General features: G+C 43.8%; 2 protein-coding genes across 3 annotated transcripts in view; both read right to left on the bottom strand.

Annotated features, from left to right (window-relative positions):
• Nucleotides 1-1,029: 1,029 nt before the first annotated feature.
• SNTN (sentan, cilia apical structure protein) lies at nucleotides 1,030-4,148 on the bottom strand. Its single transcript, XM_027701070.1, has 4 exons — nucleotides 4,024-4,148; nucleotides 3,376-3,410; nucleotides 2,482-2,621; nucleotides 1,030-1,279 (listed from the first exon to the last, which is right to left on the bottom strand). The coding sequence occupies exons 1-4, from the start codon at nucleotides 4,131-4,133 to the stop codon at nucleotides 1,121-1,123; spliced, it is 444 nt and encodes a 147-aa protein (XP_027556871.1). The 5' UTR covers nucleotides 4,134-4,148; the 3' UTR covers nucleotides 1,030-1,120.
• A 6,640-nt stretch (nucleotides 4,149-10,788) lies between these two features.
• SYNPR (synaptoporin) overlaps nucleotides 10,789-21,930 on the bottom strand; it is a 103,010-nt gene continuing 91,868 nt past the window's right edge. For both annotated transcript variants that reach the window (XM_027700741.1, XM_027700740.1), the window contains 2 exons: nucleotides 13,595-13,786; nucleotides 10,789-12,576 (listed from right to left, as the gene is read on the bottom strand). In XM_027700741.1, the coding sequence (XP_027556542.1) occupies nucleotides 12,310-12,576; nucleotides 13,595-13,786 (459 nt within the window). In that variant the 3' untranslated portion in view covers nucleotides 10,789-12,309. The remainder of the gene's footprint in view (nucleotides 12,577-13,594; nucleotides 13,787-21,930) is intronic.

Below are 21,930 nucleotides of genomic sequence, written 5' to 3'. Positions count from 1 at the left end.
CTCAGCTGTCATTAATTTCCCTCTTTTAACACCAAAGGGTTTGATCCCTTCCTGTTAAAAATTCATTCACCAAAGCTAAATCATTCTTGTCTTCTCCTTTTCAGCCAAGGAAGAAGAAAAAATTAAAAGAGCTGCAATGTTTTGCTGGCTCACTCATCCCAGGAGAGGCTTGTTACATCCTTAAAGAGGCTCTTCTGTTCCTGGGTCATGAGACTGTTTTTTATGCCCCAAAAGGATATCAAAGTGGGCTAAATGTTGGCTCTGAGACAGGACCTTGTAGGTAGGAATCAACCCAAAGATTAGGATGAGGAGCATTTAATACTGAGGCTCTGGTCCTAACCAAGCCCATGGCTGGGTAGCCAATACCACTCAGCTCCAGTACAAACAATTTATTGGCCACCCTTTTCCTCCACCATCGCTGGTCTGGACCACTTCTTATGTGGTTTCTGCTTTTCACAGTTTCACAAAGCAGCAGACTCAACTGTCTGGCATGTTTGAGCCATCCCTTTGGTCACACAAGCACAGTGCTGCCAAAGATGCATTGCAAGAGCTGGACTTGAAATTCTTCTATTGTGATCTCTCACTGAAGAGGTCAGCTGGAGGAGGAAAAAGAAAAAAAAAGCTCCCTTCAGCAGGGTTAATGGTGGGGTGGAAACCCCGCAGGCTACAGTCGATGTTTACCTAAGGCTGTAACACTTCTTGTGGCCACTGCCAGTCGTGAAACCCATCCCTGGTAACACCCTGCTCAGGGCTGAAGCACCCTGGGCTAACTGGGAGAGCTGGGCAGCCCTGCCCCAAGGGAGATGGGACTGCACTTTTTTGCAGTTGCCTCCCCATCATCTCCGCACAATAGTGTGGGAGAGGATGGAAAGGTCTGGGAGAGCCCAGTCAGCACACTCCCCCCCAAAGCACCAACACAGCAGACACAAAGCCCTGAGCACCAAATCTTCACTCCGTGGACTGGTTCTACAGAGGAGTAAGTTCAGCCAGGTTTGGACCAGACTTTATTCCATTTAAAAGGGACCAGCACGAGGTATCCAGGCACATGCTGATATCTGTGTGTAATTCACTCGTGCCTTCCTTATAAAGTGCCAAGCTATTTCTCCTTTTAAAGCACAGATCATTTTGTGGTTTTCACATTTTTGATCTCCTCCAGGAGGTCAGACATTAGAGTGAGCATGACTAATGTCATCATGAAATCTTCAAAATCAATTTTGTTCTCTGGCTCCTCATCCAAGTCAGAAATTATCTCCTGGTATTTTGGTTTGTTTTCTTGGCCCTATGTAGGATTTTAAAGGAAAAAAAAATTAGGAATAAAGTAACTTTTTTATTGCATCATTAAAAAAAGAGACATCTACCTATGTAAACATTAATATATTTTTCTATCTTCCAATTCATGTTTTTATATCAACATTTACAGTAGTTTTTCTGAAGGTATACCAAGGAACTCAAACAGACACATTATTGCAATCAGACAGGAGAACAAACAGTCCTCAGTTTCCACCAGAATCCAGAATATATCTTTTAAAAGACACCTGATCATGACTGAAAATCTGACAGTGATGATGACATAGATGGTAACTGCTGGAAAAAAAAGGGAGTCCTGTGTCTTGATAAAACTGGGGGGAGGAAACAACCAATCAACCAACTTCCTAAATTTAATATTTAAATACATACAAATATATACTGTGAAGGTCCAGAAACTCTAGATTTTATGGGCATAACTTCACAGCTACTATTCCCTGTCCTGTTGAGCATCACTGTTGGAATGGATTATTAAAATTATGAAATTATATATCACATTTGTTATTCATATTTCCTTATAAAAAAACCTTGCTAGAGTTCCAGGATAGGTTTTTAGTTTGTTTGGGTTTTTTTGGTGTGTTTTTTTTTTCTCCTAATTTAGGGAGGGGAAAAAAAAAACCCTGCAAGAAGTTTACAGCCACAAGTGCCAATATGGCTGTTTTTCACCCTACCCAGCTGGATGGGTGAGGGATTTCTGCCCCCTCTATCCCAGCAGCCCCACCAGTGACCACAGTGCACGTGGCTCCACAGCACAGGGTTGGCTCTCACAGTGCTGGGTCAGCGCTCTGGCAAACTATCAAACACCTCATTAAATGCACTGGGTTTCCTCTCTTCATAAATTAAATCTCTTGTCACCGTCTAAGGGTTTTTTTCTTCATTTGGTTGTTGTTTTTTTCTTTTTTTTTTTTTTTTTGCAATTGCCCTATTTTCTTTCAACAAATGCAAGCAGATATCCACTGTGGTTTATTGCCGTCCCTCTCCTTCAGCAGTGTGTTGGACACAGGCTCAACATAAAAGCAACTAATTCACTGAATGTTTGTTCCAAATCCCTGAAGTCTCACTTGAGATTATCCCATGGACTGATGTTTGCCCAGCTGCAGGACAGAGCCTGAGGTGCCATCCCTGCATCCAAAGTGCTTGGCCAGTGCCGTCCCAGTGCCACTCAAACCCTCTCACCTGTATGAAGTGCCAAAACTGGGTTTGCAGCAAGCTCTTGGTTTCAGCTCTGCTGAGCTTGCCCTCGGGGTCAGCATTGTTGTTATACACCAAAGCCACTGTAGCAAAAGCTTTTTCAAGGTCTGAGCCTTGTCCTAGAGCTGGAGGGAGGAAAAGTTATCAGTCTACCCGAAAAAGTGGCATTTGAGATGTAATTGAAAGCTATCTGTTAGAACCATCCTGGGTGGGTGGAAATCTGTGTAGTTTCACTAAAGTTAATGAGACTGAAAGTGTTTATACCCACAAAGGACCCGGCCCAGATTTTATTTGGAGTGGGCCAGCAACATGCCTCATGTCCTACAGAGTCACACCCTGAAGGAAGCTTTCCTTCGGAGCTAGGGCAGTAACACAGGGCAACGTGAGACTCTTTTGGTCTACCATAACCCTGGGCATCCAGTGAGGACCTGCCATGCCATGGAGACAGGCCATGCTGGCTGTCCAGGTGTGTTTGGACTCCCAGGATCCTGTATCATGGAAAACATGACCCAACTGGGAAGCCTGGCTGCACAGAAATCCCCATGCCTGAGCACCAGCACTGCATTTCAGCATTATGGCATACTTGGGATTTTGGCTGGATTCATTGCCCCCGCTCCTGAGCCGCATCCTAAAGAGTGCACACTCACATCTCTCAGTTAGTATCAGGCACCACAGACAATTTGGGTTGTGATTTTTAATGAAAAGGCAGGGGAGAAGTGATCAATACAGGAGCACATTGCACAGGGACACGAGACCCTCTTGTTTTGCCCCAGCTGAGGGTCTGCGCGGCCTCTGCAGCTCCGTGACATTACTGGAATTTTCTGCACGTGGGCTGTGGAAGACCTGAATCCCCAAGGGGTGATAAATGGGTGCCCTTACCTTTTATTGATGCCAGCTGCTTGGCTATGGGTATGCTGTCAGCAAGAGAGAAGAGAGGCACAGTTATCACCTGGTGAGTTGTGTGAGGGTATATAGTTTCATGAGTGAGCTTTATTTAGTCCCCCAGGAACTCAGGGCTTCCCAAGGGAGACTGGCTTTCCTTCACAATGGAAAGTGGCCTCTACAAGCAGCACAGAACATCACATGGCTTCTAATCCCTCACCTAAGCAAGTAGACTGGAGTTGTTATTACTAAAGCTGCTTATTAATTAATTTTAAGAGAGGGGCCTTGCAATACACTTCATATAATTTCTTCAGAACATGAAAGAAGTCCAGGAAGTTTCTCAGTTTTAAGCCCACCCCCAGGAAAGTGCAGAGGGGTCCATCATCCCCTCCTCATCAATGCTCTCAGTTTGGAGCAGATACATGGTTCTTATTCCCAGCAGGACTCACATCTGTGAGAAGCACATCCTTGCTTTCTGTTAAAATCTAAAGCCTGCTTACCTTTTGCTAAAGTGCTGAAACTAATTACAGAGCAGCCAGCACAGAGTAGAGAGGTTTGGCTTGTGATAGAGACAAACACATCCAGATAATGAGTTTCAAGACAAATGGCAGATCACCAAGATGACAGAACAAAGCAATGACTTACCGCTTGGGCTTGCCTGCAGCAGACAAAGGGCTTTTTTTGGTGGAAGCAGGAGCTGGTTGATTGACTGAGCACTGCTCCGTGCTGGGAATGCTTGCTCTGCAGCCACACATCTCGAGGCCAGGGTGTTTATGATCTCCAAGCAACTCGAGTAATAGCAAACAGGTGGATTCAAGCTCTGCCCTGTGGAAGCAACCTGCCTGCAGCCATACCTGTCAATAATGTAACCACTACCTGGCCAAATACACCAGTCTACAGCAGCCCCTGCTGGGATGGCAAGTAGTGTAGCTGGTATTTACATGAGAATTTGACAGAAACAAACCAAACTAATGGAGCCTGGATCCTCTTAGGCCTGTAAGGATGTAACTTTGCATCAAGACTAAGACACTGAATCCATTCAGCCATACACATTATAATTTTAATGAGAAACTTTCCTGGCGTGGGCTAATGTAACTTGTCCCAGGCTATAAAGTGAGTTGTTCCTATAACCAGAGTCAGAAACCAAGTGTTTCTCAATTCCCGACCCAGGGTTTATCCTAGGTGAGCACACTCCTGCTCTAATACATTCTATTCTCCTGCCACAGTGCAAAGAGGAAATCCATTCTGCTTCCAAACTGCTTCCAAAGCAGCATCCAGCACGGAGCCTCTGCAGATAGTGCCTGCTTTCAAAAGCAGTGCAGAGCCATATGGCAGAGCAGTCGCACATTAGAGGAACTGGAAGGGCTCCGATGAACTTTGTTATTTATTGGCATGGATATCGCTATTAGAAAACACACAGCTTGTCACGCTGCCTATCTCTGTGCATGGTCTCCTTTCTGCAGATCCTTTGCCTAGAGGTGTCTAGACAGGATAACTTCAACCTAGAAGATCAAGCAGCCATTTTAATCCCAGGGTGGTCTTTTAATAGGTAGTGACTTCAACTACCTCATCCAGCTCATCATTCCTGGTGAAAGGATACAATACTGATGTTAAAACTATCCAGGATGAGACTTTATGTAACAGGACACACAAAGGAGACTGCAACAGATGGCCTAGAGAATTAAAATGTTTTCCTCATTTAGTAGAAGCTAAATTACTGAAGGCTAATGAATAAGGATGTTCACCACCTTACTGTTCCTGGATTTTAATTATCTTAAAAAGCATGGGAAAAGAGAACCTTTAATTTTCCATCTAAGAGTGTCATTACTCAAACAATTCAGAGCCTTTTTCTGAGAGGTTTAAGCTGTCTTAGATCTCCAGTGAATTCTTTAGGACTGGCTCATGAATAAAACAGAGCCTGTAATTGCAATGACGCAGCCAAAACACATATAATCAATGCTCATTATCCCATCAATTAACACACTAAAATTAAACAAGAATTCAGGCTTAGTAATCTGCCATCAGCTAAAAAAAAAAAAGGAGTCTTGATATCATGTTGAAGTGATAATTCCCTTTCACATCTGTTGAACCATACAACAAGGCATGAAAAGCCTTACATCCCGGTTAATCCATGGAATGGGAATGTTTGGTCTTAGCATCCAAGGTAAAAAATGAGAGTGAGAAACAGATTCAGTTTCATGTTTATCAGCGACAGGCAGTGCTGTGAGCGGGCTGGCAAACCCAGCCCTCTGTGTTTTGGGCACTTCTCACCGTAGATCAGATTTCAGCTCACAGTTGTTTTAATCTCACCGACTTTTGAGAGCCTGAGCTGTAGAACAGGTGATTTGCTTTGCTGGGGTAGTAACAAGTTCAAACAAGCCTGGGGTTCATTATCCCTCTAGAATACACTAATTAGTGTATGCAGGAGTGTTTTTGCCTGACAGATAAAGGGTAGCATGAGGATAACCCTTGCCTTTGCAGATGATCAGCTTTGAAGACAGCGAGATTTTGGCTGTGTGTGTTGCTCGAGTATTCTGGTCAGCAAGGTGTGCAGGGAGCCAGGCCATCTGCTCTGTAGCTATTTTGATACACACTATTTATGTTTGAAATATCCAGGTGCTTCTATCGGTCAATTTTTAGCATGTTTCACACGTTAACAATCTTGTCTGCACAAAATACGCAACCTGCCACTTCAAACTGCAAAATCTTTACAGGCAGCCACTGCAAAAAGCCGCAGCCTCCGCTTTGCCTTTGGTATGTTCCCAGAGTTTTCCCATTCTTTTACAAGTGCTTCTTGCATTTCAAGATGACTTATGTTGTGAAAGGTGCATGTGACAGAGCCCTGGCTCCCTTAGAGATGACCCTGGGCAGGGGCAGGTGTGGGCATGCCTGCAGCAGGCAGGCAGAGCCGAGGGACACAGGCACAAGGGAATACCTGAAACAGGAGATGCATTCACATCATTGGCCACTCAGAGTTCATTTCCTCAGCAAACCCTCCAGTAGCTGCAGGAGAAGCACTGTTAACTTGCACCCAGGGAGGCAGTAGCTTGATCTCTTCACCCAGAGAAGCTGTGGATGCCCCATCCTTGGAAGCGTTCAAGGCCAGGTTGGATGGGCCTTTGAGCAAGCTGGTCTAGTGAAAGGTCTCCCTGCCCAGGAAGGATGGAACTAGGTGATCTTTAAGGTCCCTCCCAACCCAAACCATTCTATGATTCTTTGTGAACAGAATATGGCCATTTTGATCTTACATGATATGTGCAATTTTTTCCCAAGAGCCAAGACCGAGAAGCCCCCCACTCCATCTTAGCCCAAAGCAGGACTGGCTCCCACAGCCCAGTACTACTTTCCTGTTGCTCCATTCCTTTGAAATGGATTACTTAATGTGAGAAAAGCTAGCAGAAGCAGCAGGTCTGATGTGCTCCCTGCGGTTGGTCTCTCAACATCAGCCACAAGCTCTGGTGCCCCCATGGGCAAGCAGGCTCAGCCCCCCTGGGCTCCTTCTCCTCCTCTTCTGCCCAGTGACATGCAAAGAGGAGACACAACCCAGCATTGCAGCTTAATAGAAGATATAAGCAGTCCAAGGAATTGAGAACTGTGCTGCTGCAACACACAGGCTGCTTTGGCAAGTATTAATTAGCTATTGGCCAAGTACCCCCACAGTCACACAACTGGCTCCTGCTCACCCATAGCTGGTTTTCCCATGCTAACATACTGCTAAGCACCCTGAAACCTGAATTCCTGCATTTATTCCAGGAGATAGGGAATGGGAAGGATAAATAAAATCACAGAGTGAGTGTTTCCCACTCATTTGTCTTTCCATCACCATGGGGTGTATGCTGCTTCCACCTGTGCTGGGATGGTGTAGGAGCATTCTGTGTGTCCCAGGAACAGTTGCCTCTTGGCCATCACTGGTTTTTAAAAGCATCTCTTCATAGTCAATTTGATTTCAGTCAAGGGTGAAATCTGCACCAGCATTTATCTGCTGGGAGCCATTTGCTGACTGGTGCCTGGTGCTGGAGGTGTGACCAGTGCTCCCCCAGGTAACACAAGTGCTGCCACATGGGGTTTGCTCAGTGGGTCTGTGAGGGGCGAGGAGGGAGAACCCAGTTGGGAGCCACGGATGGATCAGCCAACATCCCCTGTCACACATACAGGAGATAGCTCAGCCTGGAAATTCAGCTCTGGGGTCATGAATGAATGAAATATTTATGAATTCCATTGCTGAGACAGAGCAGGTAAAACACCATTTAAGAAAAAGCTATTAGAACTGGTCTGTCTGCAGGGAAATATGTTTAGTCACCTTATGTCCAGGCATTTTTCAGAGGTGATACAGCATTTTGGCCAAAATATTCTTGTGCCTCATATGGGGGCTGTCAGGGTGGCTGTGGGGGTCTCCTGTGAGGAGGGACACAGCTCCCTCAGTTTCTTTGACAATCTAATGGAAAAGGGAGGAGCCCAACATTTTTGGTATCGTATTAATTTTCAGAGCAATGCCTGAAAACAATATTACCAGATAATTTTTCCTCTGAGAAATGTTTTATTATAGGACATTTAGACTTTAGGAAGGCAGCTATACTCCTACAAACCTAAAACCTTATTAAAGAAGGACACAATAATAAAAATGTAAGAACAGAAACTGGTATCAAAATGCAACAAATGGGATGCCTCTCTGCTTAACTATTAAAATTTCATATCAAAATGCTAAGATCTTCATATTAAGGATATATAGCATTGACAAATGATGGGCTAATCAGCACTAGATATTAATAGCAAAATACATATTATTGCTGATGTTAGAAAATTCCAAGAGGAAAAACTCTTGAATTTAGCAAAAGGAGAGAATAAAAAGAAATTCTTAAAAAAGAATAGTTAAATCAGGGAGAGCACAAGCTAAGTAGCCCATCCATTCCCATATAAAAATATTTTTGTCTCAAATCTATTTTAAAACTAGTAGACAGAGGACTAAATGTTTGTGACATGATATGGCATAATATGAGAAGAATTTTTTCAGAAAAGGATAAAACAGTACGTGGCAGTTTTTACTCCGTAGTTCTTCATCTGTCTGTCATATTAACTGTGAAACTGGAAATATTGTCAGGAGCAGAGTACAAGGAGGTGCAATGTGTGTTGATGCCACTGCCTCTTTCATCAGTACCTCAGAGTTTCAGCCAAGAATGATCCAGGGCTATAGCCTGAATTGCTCATTCAATTTGAGAGCATATAAAGATTGGAAATAATTAACCTAATCAGGTCAGGCAATTGCAATACAAATTCATGCAACAGGAGCACAAACTTTCTCCAAGTCCTGGCCATCACTGAGGCTCTGTTATGGGCAGCTCAATGGCCACAGTGAAGGAGATTTGATCAGTCATCAGGAAAAATATCACACACAAAACCACCCAACCCCATCAAGTTAGGGCAAACCCTGTGGGCTGGGTTTGCATCTGAACTCATCCTTGTCTCCTTGATGTGCTGGGCAGTGAAGTAGGCTGCAGAGCCACTGGTATCCAGAGTCACCCTCTCTGCCCTCTCCAGCACCTTCCCATGGGCACTATGCTGCAGCTCTGCAAAGTGCATCCCCTCCCCAGGCAAGAGCAATAGGGAAACCCCAAACCAGCAGGTGAGTGTGCCTCTTCCTTGGCCTCTGAGGCACCTGAAGAGAAAGTCCTGTGCTCCCACCTCCCCAGACGTGCTCACAGAGGTACCTGCCTCTCCTCCACAGCTTTGCACTTGATAATGCAAACATGCTCCCATCTTGGGTGCTTTGAGAAATGGGCTATAAAGAGAAACACATTGGAAAACAGGAGGGACAGCACAGAAGATCAAGGAACATGGTTTTTTTCCTGGCTGACCTAGTTATTTAACTAACTGGCAGAGATACTCACTAATGATGAACTGGGAAAGCAATCAGGCTGCCAGCAGCAGTTTCACAGAGGATGCTTGAGTTTGCTTAGCTATTTGTCTGAAACCCAGGTAACATCAAACACAGTCTTTTTCATCTGCTGCTCAAGCCTTTGCTATACAGTCACTGTCTCCAGTTCAAATAAACTTCCAATTTCTCAACAACTGCAAAAGGATGTGATAAGACTTGAATCCAGAGGAACACGGAGGAAACATTCAGATACATTTTCTTACATAACACAGACAAGTTTTTGTTTTCACTTTTGCTGCTGCCATACTATATTAATCCGAGAAGATACAGATGAAGAGACTTTTCTCCCCTTATAATTCAGAGTGAAGACTACAGTCCCCAAAGGGTAACAACCAGCTCAACTGTTCTGCATGGCAGCAAGGAGCCGATGTACCTGTGAAGATCTGGCCAACTGGGTAAAGCAAACAGCAAGTCTTTCATGAAAACATGTTGACTTTTGTCAACTCTTCCACCAGCTCTGCCCTTCATGAGAAAAACTTAGATCTGGAGTTACACAAATAGTACCCAAAATAAGACATAATCTTAATTGTGTTCCATTCTGTCCCCAGTCTTGTATTAGAAACTGCCCTTTCTCCTGAGGGTTTGAAAGCTGTAGTTCCTGTGTTCACATGGTTAAACAAGAATTTCAGTTTGTTCAAAATGCAGGAATAAACGGAAGCAAAACTTGTTTCCAACCCCCAGCATTGGATAGAAAAGTTTGGCAATGGGACCCTGCTGGTCTGGGGAAAAGTTCATGAAGTGAAAGCTAGCTGACACAAAAAAAAATACCTATTTCTAATGGAGAGGCTTAGATAAACCAGCTTGAGATATTTCTGATCAACTAATATAAAGGGAATTCAAAAGAATGACAATAAAAAAGAGAGTGGGAGCAGGAGGTATGAAGAGCACACATCCCATCTCACCCCTTGCCACACACACATTTCACTTTTTCCTGACTTGCCTTTATCTAAATTTTTTACAAACTTAAAAAAACCCCCAACCAACCAACCAACAAAAAAACCAAAACCAAAAAAGCCCATCCCAAACCAAAACCCCAAAGAAAAGAACTGAGAGTCAAAATAAATTTTTTCATTTACCCAGAAAATTGTATTTTGCTGTCATTTGAAATAGGAGGACATTTAGATATTCCAGTTTGTCTTCTTTATAACTCAAACATGGCTTTCCAGCAACCCACAGAACTGGGATGGTTAGCACAGTATTGGGCTAGTCCTACTGACAGGGGGAAACAGGTAAAGAGGCAGGCAGGTATTAAACCGCACAATTTTAATTTTTTTTAGAACTTGTGATACTGACCTTTAATAACAGGTGTCTGTAGAAGTGTTGTACTCCACTGTACATTAAAACAGTCTTCATAAAAGTGTTGGAAAACAGTAAGAATATGACCAATAAGGTCAGGCACAGGAATAGTTATTTTTCTTTAATAGCTATCTTCATCATTTTGCAGTGACATTTCAATATTAACATACTCTGAAAACATGCATTGTATGCAATAACTTTATTAGGGTCAAATAGATATCACAATATAGATTCATCCACCAAGTAGCCATAAATTGGTTACAACAATCATAGAAGAGACTAAGCTGTTTTAAGCTAAGATGCTTTCAACATTACAGCTCATACAATAAGATTATATACTGATACACTTTGATCTAGAAATGCAGATGATCAGTTTTGATTAGTATATTGTGCTTCAGGCTTTCATTCGTGTCAACGCATCCCATATGCCATAGTGAGGGAGGGTTGAATTTCCCAGGGAGGAATTCAAACAGGCTACAAGTCTGGCTCTGGCTATTTTAGGATGAGTTCCTCTGAGCCTGGGTTATTTGGTCAATCCAGTTACATTCTCCAGTAGCACCAAGCTAGCGCTCAGAGCAGCGACCTAACAGAGGGATATCTAACAACCTCGAAACAGCACGGACAGAAAGGTTTTCTTCTCTTATAAGAGGGCATAAAGAAATATTTATGCTTTGTAAGGTCACAACAACACGTGCGGTTTTCATGTTGCTGTTATCAAGCAACAGGGCATTTTCACATGGTTTTGTATACTGATATCTGCACCTCTGTTATCTTAGTTAAATAAATACCTTTGTAAACATATAACACAGTTACTTGGTCCTTATTCTCCACAGCTCACGTTAAAAGATTCACAAAACATCCATAGAAATAGTGATTTATAGAATGAATACTTAGCTGAGTTAAATGGAATAAACATTGGTCAGGTACCATATATACTACTGAATGCCATTTCAAGGAAAAACAGTTTAGTTACAAAGCATTCAGAACTTGGGTAAGCCATATATTCAACTCTGCAAAATATATAAAAGATGCATACTTCTTTTAAACAGACATTTAACAAAATGCAATGGCAGAAGTCGAGAAGTTCCATTTACACAGTCCAGACATTTGGTAGTATGAAACTGCTTATCCATGCACTAAATTACGGATGGATGTCTCAGTTAACTGAAATAATAGTAAAATCTTCTGAAACAAAAAGGTATAACCAAAACAAATGCTCTGAAGAGTCACAGACAGGCAGTTTTGAAAATTTAGGTGCAATGTTACATGCATGGATATACAGAATAATCTGTAGAAATCATAGTAAAACACTTCCGTTTTTCACCAAAATGCAGAAGGAAATTCAATTATATTATGCATATTAAATACTACAGACTTGAGGCTACAAAATGCTTCTACCATCTTGACACATACAAAACTACCATAAAGTTATCTCTACGGTACGTACTACAACACTGACTCCAGGTCACCACCTGTGAGGAGCACATCCCCTGTATCTGGCTAGTCAGGGAAAAAAGGCCAACTCCAGCCCACCAGCCACCTCCCATCTGCCACAGGAGGTGGGCTTAGACTTTCAACAGAGATCGATCACCGTGTTGTAGTATTAATTTATGTAGAACCCTTAAAAATCTGGTGCCACTGAAACTTGAGACCTGTTAAACTCTCTACATGTGAGGGATGCAAGAGCTTGCGCTGCGTGAACCCTAAATTTGATTAGCAAAGGAGGTTGGCCCGCTCTGGCCGTAGCTCTGGGACTGGCCATATTCACCCACCTGGCCATAGGAGCCTGGCTGGTTGTAGCCACCAGCTGGCCCGTAGCTGTCTTGGTTGTAGCCACCTTGGTTGTAGCCACTGGGCTGCTTCTCCATGGTGTCTGCAGCGTGCCGCTGGCCTGAGGAATGCCAGCCCGTCTCCTTAAACACAAACCAAATGTTGCCTGCCCAGAGGATAAAGTTCAAGTAGCCAAAGACCTGGGTGGGAAGAAAAGGAGCTCATCACCAGCAGCCACAGTCTCACAGCCCAACCTAACATTATGGACCCTGCACAGTCCTGGGAGAAGTCAAAGCTTCTCCCAGTCTGTCTTTCTCAAGGACAAGTGAAAATGTCCTCAAGTTGTGGTAGGGGAGGTTCAAAACTGATATTAGAAAAAACCTCTTCACTGAAACAGTTGTCAAACACAGAATAGGCTGTCCAGGGAAGAGGTGGGGTCACCATACCTGGAAGTATGTGTAGATGTGGCACTTGGGGACATGGTTTAGTGCTGGACTTGGCAGTACTGGGTTAATGATTAGACTTGATGATCTTAGAGATCTTTTCCAACATAAATGATTTTATGATTCTCCCAAAATCTGATGGAAAATCTTCTCAATTTTGGAGCAAATCCCCAAATTCACCTCCCTTAGCTAGCTGCAGCTCACTATGTGCCTGCTTTCCTCTTTGTTTCCAAAAAAACGGTAGAATTTTTAGGCCAAAATATTGTTTTGTCTGAAAACATAATCCAGTTTAAAGAAACTGTGGAAAGATAAAATTGAAAGAAACTAATTAAAAAGAGAGATGTTAACTGGTCATCAGGCCTGGAGGGGGTTTTTTTTGTGTTTTTTTTTTTAAATATTCTGAAGACCAATTTTGTGTTGCTTTTTCAAGGATTTTTAAAGGAATCTTTAAGGCGCAAAACCTTTTCTTCCCAAAGGAGCACACAGACCCCTTTCCAAAAGCATTGCAGTGAGCAAGTTAAAAGCAGAGAGGGAAACCAAGGTACTTGGACAGACACTGCTTCCTCCCCATCCCAACCCTGCACACTCATCCCGCTGCCGCTCCACGGCAGAGCTGTGGTGAGTCACAGCCTGCTTTTCCCCGCAGCAAGACTGTACTTCCAATTAAATCATGTCAGCTAACTGGTTTGCACCAGCCAATTTAGGTCAATACACGGGTAAAAGGTGAAAATACATTGCAAGGTAAGGGTGAAGAGCAGCAATCAAAGTCACTTACAACCGAAGTGTTGAGGCTTGACATAACAGGGCTGCGAACAGGCAAGCATTTGTTGGACTGCTGTTTGCAGGCAGACATCAGCAGCAGCACCTCGTCCGGGTCGGTCGCAATCTTTACATCTGACAGTCCTTTAGCCCAAGCAGATGAGCTCACTAGCCACAAGAACGAGAAGACCACTGTCACAATGAAATCCTAAAAGACAAATTAGTTAGAAGCATTATACTGGTGTGTCCATCGGGAGGAAAAAAGATATTAAAAAGCACCAGAAAACTGAAAGCTTGTGTCAGAGGGGAGAGAGAAACCAAGAGCTTGTTACTTAGTGGAAGGTTGTGTAACCATCATCACCTACAGAGCTAATTTCCAGGAGTGCCTGACATGCCTAATGGGGCACAGCCCTTTGGCTGACATTTGCATCTCTGACCTTGAGGCCATATTCCCACAAACACGTGGCCGGTTCCCAGGATGCTGAGCTGCCTTGAAAATGTTGCTGTTCACAGCACCTGGACAATGAATTGTAATCAATTACAAAATATACATACCTGTAAAGGAGCTGGGACCTGAGGGCTGGGCCTTGCCCTGGGTGCTCCTACAGACAGCCAAGGTGGGTTTCCAATAGGAAGTGTTTCCATCTCAGAGAGAACCTGAAACTGGCTAATCCTCAGCTACCAGATGAGGAGTTTTCTCACCAGCCACAGGTAAGGCCAAATGTCTCTGCTGCACAAGCCATGCAGCCACTAATTATCATGAGTGAGCAAATAAACAGCAAGACTTGCCAAGCAGAGACTCCTCAGCTCCTCTCTGGCCCGGTAAAGCATTTGTTCCTAATTCCTATCCATGCGAAAAGAGGGGAGAAGGTGTGGCAGTCCCTCCAGGATTGAGCACCTCTGAGCAGCTCTGCTCTGATCCACTCTGCTCACTTTCCCCTCGGAAGACTCTCAGGAGCATGCACAGGCATAAACTTCTCCTTGTCTTAGCCAGAACAAGTGGCCAAGTGACACTGTTGTTGTGTGGGTTTGGGGGGAAAGGAGGGAGGAGGTGTGATTTTTCAAGCTTTCTTGTGTCTTGCTAAAACAGAAGAGCCTTTCTGCTGTCATATTTCATCCCATCTGTCAGCCCACAACAGATGGCAGAGGTGCCAAAGTCTAACATACCACTAACTGCATCGCTGCGTCTTGATATCCCACCTCCCATGGGGCTGCTTCCCCTTCCCCCTGGCAAAGTAAAGGTGTACATGGAAGGAAAGGAAAACGCTCATTAAGAACACAGTGTTTTGGGTCTCTATCCAAAGAAAGAAACGATCCCTAGGAAACATTATTCTCATCTTCTACAAGCACACCTTACATTTGGGAAGGAGCTCTCCAGGGCACTGCAGGGACGGAGGACACAAGTCTCCGTCATGAGGGAAGAGGCACCAGTCAATAAACCCGCTGCACAAGCAAGCCATGAACAAAGGATGACTCTGCTCACACAGATGGGATTAAATTAACTGTGCTTGGATGCTTTCCCAAAGGATACATCCTTCTCTTTTAACAATTTGTTTTCTGCAGGCCTGTGTCTGCCACCGAGCTTTGAGTTCCTCTGACCTCCTTCATGCTGCCCAAATGGGCTCTCTTGAAGAGCGTGAAGCCCAGGAGCTGACGACTATCTTAACACCCAAAGAGACTGCATCAGCAGAGGCATACAGCCCAGAATAATTTTTCTTCTCAGGGAGATTTCCAGCAAAAGAAATTATTGTGTCTCATGTGTCTTAGCAGTTACTGAATGAGAAATGGACTCCTAGAGGCAACAGTTCAATTGCAAACGTTTCCTAAAAATTCCAGCTGCTAGAAACACCAGATATCTGCTGAGCTGTGGATAATGATGGGAGTTCTTTATTTGCTGTGAGGCTTGACATGCTATCAACCCAGATGCCAAGCCCCCATACAGGTTCTGATTGACAAAACGGGGATACAACAGAGTTTTGGGGACCACATTTTTAAAGTGACAAGCAACCCTCTCCCAATGTCACCATACTCAGAGCCTTTGCAAGCTAAATTCAGCTCTGCAATCAGTGCACTGGCAATGCCAATAAAGTAAATGCATAACAGCAGGTAGAAATTTGAATCAAACAGAGACAAACTGACTAAAACTAATGCGACACGGGAGGTTAAACTTGCTAAAAAGAGATAAGTTTTAAAAGCAAGCCAAGTTCTTCAAGCAGGTGACAACAGCAGGAGTTCAGACCTGCTGTTGAACTCACAGACCCTGACCCCATATTGGTGAGGCCTTTGCACAACTCGTGGCACAAATGACTATATCTGCAAGAGCCCCTCACTCTAGCTGCTGGTAGCCCATGTCCTGGGCTGCAAGTCCTTCTAGGAACATCCCATGGCACTGTGCAGTTGAGGGGCTGGTTCTACAGGCATTAAGTATTTCATGTTATTTCTCAGGACTTGTCTCCTCCATCACACCCCAAGCTCCAGCCTTCTGCTGACTTCCTCTGTTCCCCTGTGCCAGGGTGTTCACAGAAGCCTAATCCTGCCCTCTCTGTCACTAATTCCCCTATTTCAGAGCAGGTCAGAGCCTTGGGGGTGCCAGGATCAGCCCTTGTATAGATGAATTCTGAAAAACTGTAAAATCTGGCCAAGAGGGAAAGATGGCACAGTGGGACTGGGAGAGGAAACCATGCAGCCCGTTTGCCAGCTGGCCAACAGCTGCTCAAGAAGACAGGACAGGAAGGCTAATGGACCACTTGGATTTCTTTAGCAGGTGCTCTCACAAAGGCTACATGGCTGGACTCAGGCTCTTGGAGGATTTGTTCTGCCTCCTCTGCACTAGGCAAGGAGTAAAATGTATAATTCTATGATTCTATGACTAGAGTAAACTTGTATCTTCCTATTTATTTTGCATCTTTGTGAACCTTCAGCTTTGGCTGGAACTTGAACCTCTCATTTTCAAGTGGGTTTGGATTTCTGGCTGAACATTTTCACAGCTCTGGGTGGAACAGAGTTACAAGATAATGACATGCTGAAAATAAAAGTGAATTTCAAGCTAAGCTGTTCTGTGGCTTAATGTCTATCTGGGGAATTTCTCCTTGGTAATTAAGGCCAGAGTGCCTGCATACTAAAACAAATCTTGCATTTCAATGTTTAATATCCCTATTGCATGGGTGAGTCTTTTTTTTCTTTGGAACAAAGTAATTTTTGTAGTTGCTCTCTTGAAGTGGTGTCTACAGATCTCTTCAGTGTGTATTGTTATACGATAACACTACACTCCTAATTGCAAAGTTTCTCTTTTAGATCTCAGCTGAGATACTTTGCTCTGCCTACAGGTGCCTTTGGGAAGGAGGCAAAATAAGAACGTGTAGGGAAAAGCAAAAAAACCAAAATTTAAGATACAGTGAATATCCAAGGAGGGAGTTTTTAAGATCCTGAAGTATGTACAATAACAACAACAACAAAAAAATTCTTGCTGCCTTTTTCTAGTTGAAACTTGTTATTACTGAGTTTTCAAAAAATGTCTACTTGGAACACTTTAATACATGTTTTAGAATAGAACTGTGCATGCCTTTTCTTTTCACAGTAACTGAAACATTCCTCCTTGCTATCAAGTCAGTGGCTTTTGCAAAATGTCCCTCTTTGGAGGAGGCAGTCACTTAGAGTCACTTAAGCCTCCTGAGCACAGTTTTGGATTCCCCAGTGTCAAGCACAACCTCACCCACACAAAAGCATCTGCAGAAGCTGCTTGTTCACTTGGAAAGGAGATGTGTTTCATCTGCTCCAAGCTGGTTGGTGGCTTCAGCAGCCCCTGGAGGCTGTGACACACATGTCCCTGTGTGCACTCTGTGCCCTGCTCTGCCTCCCAGCCAAATCTGCCAGGATGATCTCGGCCTGTTATGCCTGAAAACCGGCAAAGCTTCAGCTCTGGCCTGGCTGGGGTGTGTGTGGCATCCCTCCTCCCTTGCCAGCTCACAGCTGCTGGCTCCTAACTGGCTTCCATGTAGGGCTCCTGCTACGAAACCTCTCCATTCAAGAAAACCTCTTGTACAGTTACAGCATCTAAGGGAGCAATTCCTCAAATGCCAAAGTCCATAACCCCTCCCAGCCAGTGCCTGTCTAGTGCTGCCAACAGGTTTCATGGCCAGCCATGTAGGAGCAGAGGGACATTTCTTTACCCTAGCAGTGGCAAACCACTCAGAGGATTTGCTTTCACAGTCACAACCAACCTAAAAATTCAGGAACTACCCCAGCCAGAGCCACAGTCCCGGTCCCAGCCCGGGAAAGCGGCCAACAGCAGATTGCTGCAGGCAGCAAACACCTTCCTACAATGGCATTTTAGCTCTTTTCTGGTTTGAATGAGGTCCCACCACAGATTTTCTGTCGAATGAAGCTCTGAAAGAATTACATGCTTCTTGCAATAGTGTAGGGCCTTGCAAGCTTGCTTCTGGCAGAGAAGTGCAGGGTCCTTTGGGAGGCACCAGCATGTACAGCAAGGTCACCCTGGCTTGTGTTTCAAAAAGATGACAACAGCAGGCTGAAACAGCTCTTTGAAATGCAAAGAATTATTCAGATTCTTCCTAGTTTAATTTTTTAACTGCAAAGTATTCAGTCTTTGTTTTCACAGAGGGCTCTTTATTCTTTTTCTCTCTGTTTTCTAGAAAGTTGGAGAGAGGTGAGGAAATATAACATGTTTAATCAAAGAGATCTCCAAAGAGCAAACCAGGATGTACTTAACTCACTCAATCTGCAACATACGTAAAGAACTAAATGCCTTTCTGCTTAATGTGATTATTCACAGGACTCCAGATGCAAAGATCTCATCTTCTTAACATGTAAGCATCTTTATGCACCATAAGAACGAGATTATCAAGTAATCACTATAAAAATGAAATATCTCTTTTCAGGGCTGTATCAGTCACCTTTCTTGGCTAAATAATGTTATGCTTGTATATTAATTGATTGGAATATTAATAAAGTGATTTACACTTACATTTATACCTGACTGCATGTGTTTTTTCATGGCCAATCTGTAACTTGCCAAAGGCAAACCTGAAGGCACATAGGGTTGTCAGAATGGGGATTTTAAATAGAGGTAAATGGGGTAAAGAAACTACGGAAAAAGTAAGAAGTCTGAGTGATGGGGACTACTGATACACATTGACTGTGACTATTCTTTATTTTCTGAGAGATATATGGAAGCATCCTATCCTGATGCCCTAAAACTTCAGCACAGGATTGTTGGGTTGGTTACTCTCTGCTTGCAAGCAGCTCCAAATGTACAGATATGAAGCAGAGGATCAAGACAGGTGTTTGGGGAGGCAGTCCCATGGTGCAGCTCACCTCTGCTCTCATCATGAACCAGCAATGCCTCCCCCAGGTACATGGTGTTACGCAAGTGGGAAGCAGCTTAGGTTGGTGTGAGAGGTTGGGATATAGAGAAAATTGGTGGGATTTTGTACATCCCATTCATTAAAATCTAAGTCACCATCTCCAATTAATTTCTTTAGAACGTTTCTGGCTCTTGAGCACTAATCAGTCATCTGAGAAGCTGCCTTGCACTTGTTGTAACCACTGAGGCAAGTCCCCAGCTCCTCGCTGTACCACATGCATTATGAGGGAGTTTGCAATGGAATTAAAAATCACAGCTGTGCTTTGTAGACCTCAGAAACACACTGCACATACCTATTAGGTATTTAATCCCTGGTAACCTGCTTCTTGTTCCTTTAGAAACTGGGAATCCAAGGTCCTCTCTAGGGCTTACCTATCTGTATGAACCCCCCTACACGACCTCTCACGGACCTGGTGAGGGAAGCAGAGGGTGCACACAGCAAGGGTTTGCTGCTGCCAGCCCCATCACGGATGAGCAATACAACCGAGGCCCTGTGAGACCAAAAGGAAGATTTTTATCCCCATAACCTGACAGGCAAAGTTAGCAACAGAAATGGCTCACTGCACAGCGAATAAAACAGGTTGGTGTCATTCAAACAGCCAGGGAAGGGGTTAACTGCTTCTCCCATTGGAAGTATTTCCTTGCCGTGATGTCTCACTTCACACTGAACACTAAAATATTTTTCCACAGTTAAAGTGATGCTTTGCTGAGATATCAGCACGTGCAGTTCTTTTCCCTGTATCTGTATAAACAAGGTAAACTTGAAACATTTGTGACTGAAATTTTCCCTGCAAGTTTCTCATGACTTAGTGGTCATTAAATTCCTTATAATCTTATCTTTTGCACCCAGTCAGGCTGCTGCAATTTGCTAATGCACTGATAGTGCTCTGACTGCCTGTGCAAGGGCTTTTGAAAAAATATTTAAAAATTTCAAATGAAAGGGTTTTTTTTCCTCTCTCCACTTTTTCTCTCATACTCATTTTTCAAATCCCAAAAATTCTTTAGAAGGAAAGGCAGCTCTGAGAGGGTGCTGCTTAAAGGCAGATGTCATCCCAGACTGAGGAAATATCAAGCCAAGAGGAAGTACAAGGCTTAAGCAGGAATGGTTTTAACTATGAAATTGTGATCAGGCACTGGAGCAGAAGCAAGGATGGATGAAACTATCATCTTCTAACTCTTCACTAAGAGGCAAAACACTGGTAGTCTGGAAACAGTGCCTGATGCAGAGATTCTGCCTGGTGATGAAAGGGAACAAGGGCTGCCCTGCCTCCTGCACCAACACGTGCTGGGGACTGGCTGCTGGACTCAGGAGTGCACAAAGCACCACAGATTTCTGCAGCACTTTTCTTTGGAAGGAAAAATCTCAGGGATGAGACATACTCACACATTTGATCTGATACATGTCAGTTCTGTGCAGCATCTGCCTGGAGCTGGAGGATACATCGCCCGCCTCCTTCGCACAGCGTGTGACATCCCTTAGGTGAGCACTGCAGCTGTAAGGAACTGGTTTTCACTCCGAGTTTTCCTTGACCCCTGAATTCTTCTTAGCTACAGCTGCCAGCTTTTTCTCTGCCTGGGGCTCTTCATTTGGCCTACAACTCCGCTGCACAGAGGGACTCACCCCCTGTTCCCAGTCAGACTGTGGTGCTGCAATCATTGCACTGGGCAGTCTCCAGGGAGACCAGCAAGGATGTGCTCCAGGCAAAAAAGGTTCTTTTTTCTAAAAATACCAAATACAGCAGATCTAGCAGTGCAAAGGAGATGCTGGAGTGTCTGGCTGGAGCTGATGGGACTCCCCTCCTGTCAGGTGCAAGCTGACAATAACCCTCAGCTGCTTCCCAACACCATTGACTGGCAGGAACTGCTTTTGCTGTAGAACAAACTCAGAAGCATCTTTGTATTCTGAATAAATAAGGTCATTTAGGCTTGGTTTAAAGACTGGAAAATTGCAAACAGAGGCTTTGGTAACAGACAGTGGTTAAATTTAACCCGTAGATTCAATTATAACCCACTACGCAGAACAAATCTAATCAACGCGAGGTTAACGCTGTAGCGGATTGTGCCGTGCATCCTGTGACAGTCATCACTGCAGCAGCTGTTTTGGGAAAGTTCTGGACACAGGGAGATGGCCACACTGTGATCTGACATGTACTAGTGTTTGTCTTTCCCTTTTCTTATTGTGACAGAGGATAATGCTGTTGGTCAAAAGAAAGAATTATCTGCCGCAAGAAAATTAAGATGGTAGAACTCTGCAACTTACTCTTTGATGGGACAGTTTAAAATGAGATATTACTTGATGCCAACTGAATCAAGCAGAAACAAGGCACTTTATTTATTTACTCTTTTGGTAGGGATCCCTTCATCTTGCCTCTTCTTCCCCTTCTCTGTGAAGATTTTCCCACCTTTCCTCACCATTTTCTAGGAGAGGAAAGGTCCCAACAACCCCCAAATGAAGAGGATTAATTTCCTTTGATATGAAAGGAGAATTTTTTTGTAACAATTTATCGGTTTTGAATTATGCAAACTTCAAGAAAATAGCTCCTTGTAGCAGGAAAATCTTTCCCTCAAAACCCCATGATGCTAAGCCTACCTTCCTACAGTTTAATCTTTTGCTGACTGTTACTGTAGTTATTTCCTTTAATAGGTTCAGCTTTCCTGCACTGGTGATTTATTTTTCTTCCTGTTATACTTTTCTGATATTCTTTATTGGTGGCTTTTAGTTACTCAAGGCACAACTCTCAGCCAAGTGTCTGGTTTCTGTTAGTCAAACTTCAGATTTTTCTGAAATCCAGGACTAATTATTTCCTGATACTGGTCCATGATAAACTCCCCACATTCCTTTGGAATCACTCTCTTCACATCAAGACTTCAGGGAAATATTTTCTCTCCCTTAGTGTAACCTTGCCCTTGCAGTCATGGGGGAGAGGGCTGTCCATGGAAGAGAGACTGTGAGGCAACCCACAGATGAA

Source organism: Neopelma chrysocephalum, unplaced genomic scaffold, assembly GCF_003984885.1.
Source record: "Neopelma chrysocephalum unplaced genomic scaffold, ASM398488v2 Primary Assembly neopelma1_147, whole genome shotgun sequence".
Lineage (NCBI taxonomy): Eukaryota > Metazoa > Chordata > Aves > Passeriformes > Pipridae > Neopelma > Neopelma chrysocephalum.
Note: the sequence above shows the minus strand (reverse complement) of the source record. Positions and strands in the feature narration are given on the sequence as shown.

Excerpts from the sequence above, each read along its gene's own strand:
- SNTN (XM_027701070.1), bottom strand. The coding sequence starts at position 4,133 with ATGTGTGGCTGCAGAGCAAGCATTCCCAGCACGGAGCAGTGCTCAGTC. Across the intron at positions 2,622-3,375 it reads GCAGCTGGCATCAATAAAAG|CTCTAGGACAAGGCTCAGAC; the intron begins GTAAGGGCACCC and ends TCCTCCCTCCAG. Across the intron at positions 1,280-2,481 it reads AGTTTTGGCACTTCATACAG|GGCCAAGAAAACAAACCAAA; the intron begins GTGAGAGGGTTT and ends AATCCTACATAG.